Source organism: Mercurialis annua, linkage group LG4 (assembly GCF_937616625.2).
Source record: "Mercurialis annua linkage group LG4, ddMerAnnu1.2, whole genome shotgun sequence".
NCBI classification, from domain to species: Eukaryota; Viridiplantae; Streptophyta; class Magnoliopsida; order Malpighiales; family Euphorbiaceae; genus Mercurialis; species Mercurialis annua.
In genome coordinates this window covers 20,427,046-20,434,065 of record NC_065573.1, presented here as the reverse complement: position 1 = coordinate 20,434,065, position 7,020 = coordinate 20,427,046, and the positions used below count along the sequence as shown (strand labels likewise).

General features: G+C 43.7%; 1 protein-coding gene across 1 annotated transcript; it reads right to left on the bottom strand.

The window, feature by feature from the left end:
• Window positions 1–5,786: 5,786 nt before the first annotated feature.
• On the bottom strand, window positions 5,787–6,817 carry LOC126678420 (uncharacterized). The gene is made up of 2 exons (XM_050373318.2): window positions 6,368–6,817; window positions 5,787–6,287 (listed from the first exon to the last, which is right to left on the bottom strand). The coding sequence occupies exons 1-2, from the start codon at window positions 6,815–6,817 to the stop codon at window positions 5,793–5,795; spliced, it is 945 nt and encodes a 314-aa protein (XP_050229275.1). The 3' UTR covers window positions 5,787–5,792.
• Between the last annotated feature and the right edge of the window lie 203 nt (window positions 6,818–7,020).

Sequence of the window (7,020 nt, the reverse complement as noted above, 5' to 3'; positions counted from 1 at the left end):
CCTAAGTTTATTTAAAAATTAAATAAATAATTATTTTTAATTTAAATAAAAAATAAAAAAAATTTATTTCAATCCGGTGAGCAGACCAACCGCGGTGGGTCTGCTCACCGGAAAGCAGACCCACCGGCCGGTGGGTCTGCTCACCGGAAAGCAGACCCACCGGCCGGTGGGTCTGCTGCAGGTGGGTTTGCTCTCCGGTGAGCAGACTCACCACGGTGGGTTTAAATTAGTTTAAAAAAAATTATTTTTTTATTTAAATTAAAAATAATTGTTTGCTTATTTTTAAAATTAAATGAGTTTTTATTTGGATAATTTTTTTAGCGGCAATGGACGGTGGTGGCCAGAAAAAACCGGCGGCGGCGGGTGGAAGTTTTCGGTTGGATGGTTTAATATAATTGAGTTGATTGGTGATTTAAGTATGATTTGGATGGTTTATGTCTGATTTGATTAAATTTTGACTTTAGATTTGGTTAGATTAGGTTGGTTTGGTTTTTGTTATTGACCTTAGGGGTATTTTAAGTTTTTTTGAAAAAATAAAGGGCTTGGGGTTTTTTTGGGGCGGTTTTAAGGTAAAAGGGGTTTAGCTGATCATTAGGTAAAGTTTAGGGAGTTTACGGCAGGATTTTTTAGATCAGAGGGTTTAGCGTAAGACACCCCTAAAGTCAGGGTCCGTAGGTGATTATTAGCCTATTTAAGGAATCACCTTCAATAATTATGTTGTTAAATTCAAGTGATGTTATAACTGAAAACTAATAAATACTATAATAAATAATAAAATTTAAAATAATATAAATAACACTAACCACATAAAATAGTTATTAAAAATGAATGTTGCTTTGAAATTTATCTTTATCTACTAAGGTACTGATGAACAACTTTATTGATATAACTGTTCATAACTGATGGATACCGAATCCTACTGTAAGTATAATGGAGCCGAGTTGCAGGAGATCCACTCTCAGGCGACACCGGACTCCCCCTGAAGACGGAAAGATATGAAGGAGATACCGAATCTCTAAGATTCGGTAATATACTAATAAAGACCGAATCCCACATGATCCGCCAAGAGCGCGTCAGGTCCGGGATTCGGGTAAACGACTGAATATGGAAATCTTGTCCTATTTGGACACAAACACTACATATGGAAGGATAAGCTCTACTTTAGGAAGATAAGACTATTTAGGAAGACGTTCCTAAATAGGACTCTTATCAGATTAAGGTAGATCTCGACAAATCAGAAGAATCCTTAAGATACGGCCGAATCCCTACAAAGTAGGATTCACCTGCCTAATACAACTCTACTAGGTATATTCGACTACTATAAAAGGAGCACGAGGTATGCCTAGAATCACAATTACATTCATATACTCAAAACGCTGCTCAAAGCTCTAAACTGACTTTAGCATCGGAGAGTTAATCGGACAACCACCGTCCGGTTAGCTTCTACCCTGTTTTGCAGGTTCACTCACCGGTTCAGAAGGCAGACTCCATCAATTGGCGCCGTCTGTGGGAAAAGCTTAACTAAACTTCAAAAGAAGGAGCTTTTCTGAACTCAAAAACAAATCTCATTGAAGAAGATGACTTCTGAAAGAGTAAACCTGAAGGATCAAACGACACGGAGAAAACGAAAAGCAACAGAACTCTCAACTCCTCCTCCAGTGGTTTTTGACGGAGAGGACTTCGGGAGAATAGCCGAAGAGCACAACGAAGCTCTGGTAGTGGCCATGATCATCGAACACTGGAACGTTGAGAGAATCCTAATCGATGAAGGAAGCGCAATAAACCTGATAACAAAAAAGGCCTACGAAAGCCTAGGAGGAGACCTAGCGGAACTAAAGAGAAATGCCACGCCTGTGGTAGGATTTGGGGGCTTGCCAATTAAGCCCAATGGAACAACTACTCTCGACGTCAAGCTAGGAAGGACAAGGAAAAGCGAGGAATTACCTACACGGTTTAGCGTCGTAGAAATCGACCTGCCGTACAACGCGATACTGGGGAGACCTTTCCTCCACGACTCAGCCGCCGTGACGAGCATAAAGGCGCTAACCATGAAGATACCGACGAAACAAGGAATTATCACGATACAAGGGAACCGAGCCGAGGCGAAAAAGTGCTACGAACAAGCAATAAGAGAATCAGGCGAAGCAATGGCAATAGAAGAAATCCTTAATCACGACATCGAAGAAAAAGAAACAGCACCCGAAGGCGAAACAAAGAAACTCCAACTCGACAAGGAGAAAAGAGTAAATCTCGGCGCAAACATGAACCCAAAGATCGAAAGCGAAATCACAGCCATGCTGAAAAACAACGTCAAAACCTTCGCTGCTAACGCATCAGAAATAGTCGGAATAGACCCCCAGGTCATTACTCATGATCTAAATGTAGCAGAAGCGGCGAACCCAGTGAAGCAAAAGAAAAGGAAGTTCTCGGAAGAAAAACAGAAAATAATCGCTGAAGAAGTAGAAAAACTGGAGAAAGCAGGATTCATACGAGAAGTCCACTACCCCGAATGGGTAGCTAACGTAGTTATCGTAAAGAAAGCCAACGGAAAAAATAGAATGTGTGTGGATTACACCGATCTAAACAAAGCGTGTCCTAAAGATAGCTACCCTCTCCCAGATATCGACCAACTCGTGGACTCTACTGCTGGACACGCGATGTATAGCCTAGCCGACGCAGCTCAAGGCTACCACCAAATCCAGATGAAGGAACAAGACCAGGAAAAAACTTCATTCATCACGGAGGGAGGAACTTACTGCTACACGGCAATGCCTTTCGGCCTGAAAAATGCTGGAGCAACATACCAAAGACTTATGAATTTCATGTTCAAAGACGAGATAGGAAAGCGAGTCCAGGTGTATGTAGACGACCTAATCATCAAGAGCGAGAAAGAAGAAACCCATGCAAAAGATCTTGAAGAAACATTCAACATACTGAATAAGTTTGGAATGAAGCTGAACCCCGACAAATGCACGTTTGGCGTACAAGGCGGGAAATTCCTGGGATTCATGATATCTCAAAGAGGAATAGAGGCGAACCCCGAGAAGATCAAAGCAATTATGGACATGAAGGCACCAAGAAGCATAAATGAAGTTCAAAAACTCAACGGGCGAATCACAGCACTCGGTAGATTCATGTCTTGCTCAGCAAAAAGATGCCTGCCTTTCTTCAAAGCCCTCAAAGGAACACAAAAATTTGAATGGAATGAAGACTGCGAGAACGCCTTTGAAGAAATAAAGAAATTCCTCGTCACCCCTCCATTGCTAAGCAGACCGCTGAAAGGGGAGACACTATACCTATACATCAGCACCACGAACGAGACCATCGGGACAGTGCTGGTAAGGGAAGAGGATAACGAGATGAAGCCAATCTACTACATTAGTCGAGTCCTGAAGGGCGCGGAGACACGATACCCCGAGATCGAAAAAATGGCACTTGCCGTACTGACCACAGCTAAAAAGCTGAGATACTACTTCCAAAGTCACAATGTTGTGGTAAGGACAAATCAACCATTGCGAAAGGCGATCCAACGACCAGAAACCTCCGGAAGATTAGTCCACTGGTCCATCCAACTCAGCGAACACGACATAAGATACGAACCTCGCCCAACTCTGAAAGCACAAGCTTTGGCGGACTTCGTAGCAGAAATAACTCCAACCGAGACTGGCCAACCCAAACCAGCCTTGGTATGGGAACTCCATGTAGACGGAGCATCAAATGAAAAAGGAGCTGGAGCAGGAGCCATCCTCAAAGGACCCGACAAAATCAAGATTGAATATGGAGTAAACATCCAATTCGCCGCCAGCAACAATGTAGCTGAGTATGAAGCCCTAATCGCAGGCCTCGGCCTCGCATTAGAAATAAGAACGGAAATCCTAAAGATCTATAGCGACTCCCAGCTGGTGGTAAATCAGGTCAAGGGAGAATATCAAGCCAAAGAAACAGGGATGATCGAATACCTGGGTCAAGTCAAAGCACAGCTCCAACAGCTGGAAGCACAAGGAGGACAATGGGAAATCATTCAAATCCCGAGAGAGGAAAACACCGAAGCCGACGCCATCGCCAAATCAGCGTCAGAACTCGGAGATCTATTCACTAAAATGCAGCTAAAGGAAATTCTCGAATCACCAAGCACCAGAAAAACAGAGGTCATGGCAATCGAGGAGGCCGACTCCTGGATGACTCCACTGATCAAATATCTAGACCGCGGCGAGTTACCAACAGACAAAGTCGAAGCCATTCGCACCATCAGAAAATCTGCCAACAACTCTTTGCACAACGGAGTTCTTTACCGAACCTCATTGACTCATCCATGGTCTAGGTGTGTCTCGCCTCAGACAGGAGAATCCATCCTAAAGGAAATCCACGAAGGAATATGCGGCGCGCACGAGGGAGCAGTCACCATAGCAAGAAAAACAATACTCCAGGGATACTACTGGCCAACCATCAAAGAAGACGCAAAAGCATTAGTCAAGAAATGTGATAAATGCCAAAGACACGACAACATCAGTCGTGTACCGGCAGTGCCTCAAGGATCAATGGAAAGTCCATGGCCGTTCGCCACTTGGGGGATTGACATAGTTGGACCGTTCGAAACGGGAAAACATCAAGCGAAATTCCTAATCGTCGCAATAGAGCACTTCACAAAATGGGTAGAGGTAGCACCTGTCGCAACCATCACCGCAGCCAAAGTAGAGGAATTCTTCAAGAACGAAGTAATATGCCGATTCGGCATACCCCACACTGTAATAGCAGACAACGGCAAACAATTCAATTGCAAGCGGTTCAAGGCATTTTGCAAAGGACTAATGATCAATTTGAAATTTACTTCGGTGGCGCACCCCCAGACAAACGGAATGACAGAAGTCACCAACCGAACCATAGCACAAGGAATAAAAAAGAGACTTTCTCAGTACAAGGAGAACTGGGTAGAAGAATTATACAGCGTTCTATGGGCATACAGAACAACTCCTAGAAAAGGAACGGGCGAAACACCTTTCAGGCTCGCCTACGGCACTGAAGCAGTAATTCCAGTAGAAATTGGCATACCCAGTATCAGAGTAAACTATCTAGAAGAAGAAACCAATGAGGCTAGAACAAGACTATGTCTAGACCTACTAGAAGAGAGAAGGGATGAAGCAGTAGCCCGAGCCGCTACATACAAGAAGCAAGCCGCAAAATACCATAACAAAAGAATGAAGTTTAGAGAATTTCAAAGAGGCGATCTGGTCTTACGAAACGCGGAAGTTGGCAGAGGAAACGCAGGAGTAAAGAAAATGCAAGCTAATTGGGAAGGCCCCTTCATCATAGAAGAAGCTACTGGCAAAGGCGCATATAGACTAAAGACAATAACTGGGTCCATGGTACCCAGATATTGGAATGTAGAACACCTGAGAAAGTATTATCAATAAGTTCATGACTTGTACTTATTTCCATTTTTGAAATAAAAGGCGATTTGGCGAAACAAATCTTATAGGCTCGCTCGAGACCTAATACATACAACTTAACAAGAGTCGTTTGAATCTTAGTTAAAAAATAATTTAGACTCGTCCGAGTCAAATAAATAAAAGGATCCATTCGGACCTACAAATAAATTACACCAGCAGAAGTTTAGATTAACTTCTCAAAATAACAAACGAGTTTAGATTAACTCTACAAATAAAGAAGGCAATGGTCAAAAGATCATTATATTAACAGAAGAAAAATTACAAAGGATCCGCCCACGATCCAATACAAAAAAAGGCGAAAGCAAAAAATACTAAAACGCAAAAAATACAAGGAGAAAATAAAAACTAAGCCTTCTTCAGAGCATCTTGCTTCTGCTTATCAAGCTTCGCCTTCACCTCCTTCGCCAAAGAAGCAGGATCCAACTGATTGACTCCAGAAAGATCGACGCCTGGATTCTGCTCCCGCAGCTTTGCCCCGATCGCCAACCGGTACTGAGTCATGACTTGGGAATAAAAGCTCCCAGAGTCACCCAATCGCCGGCGGAGACGCTCCTCTTCTTTCTTCAGATCATCCCTCTCCTTAGTGAGAGCACCTGAAGAAGAATGTAGAGACTCGACTTCCTCGGACAAAGTTCGAACCCGAGCCTCTAAAGCGGAAATCTCCCGAGTCTTGGCAGATACGGAAGACTTCAGCTGCTGGATCAGACCAGTCGCCTCGCCAGCCTCATCCTCCATCTTCTGTTTCTCGGAGAGCCAGGATTCGGAATCTCTCTGGAGTTTCTTCAATTGATCCACCGCATCCCTTCGGCGGCGCTCCAAAACAGCGATGGACTGGACCACCTGCGAAAGAAAACAACAAATAAGAAAAACAAAAGAAAAAAAGAGAAACAAATCATAATATAAAAAAGAAAGAAGCATACCGAAAAACCGCCGAGACAGGCGAACTCAGCCAAATTATCGCCATGTTCGCGATCAATGGACTCAATGTCCTCTTTTATCATAATATTCTCCATGCAAGCATGAAGAATGGCGACGTTTGAGAGACGAGGCGGATTTTGCGCGTCCGCCCAAGCAGCAAACCGAGGTGCCTCCTCGAAAGACACCCCAGAAGATTTCTTCTTCTTGGGACGCTTGGTAGAAGCCCCAGCCTGGTCCTCAGCAGGACGCTTCTGGCCGGCGGTAGGCAACCCCTTCAGAGAAGGACCTGACTCCTTCGAAGGAAGCAGAGGCGACTCGGAAGTCGCAGCAGGAACTTGATCTCCAGAAGTAGGATCAAGATCCGGATTCACCGAATCAGGCGTCGGATTCGGCACAGCAGTTGTAGAGGGATTAGGAACGCCGCTAGTCACCTCGCCCATATCTACAGTCATATCGACATGAAAATTATCAAGCAAATGTTCAAGAGAAGTCGACATCCTACAAAACAAAACATAACAACAAAAGATTAGAAAAATACCTTCTAAAGGAAGATCCGCCAAAAGTATTTCACGGCGACTTAAATATTGTTCTAAAAGAACGCTGTACTTGGGTTTGTCAAAACGACAATCCGACAGCAAAGACAGGGCAAAGTCCT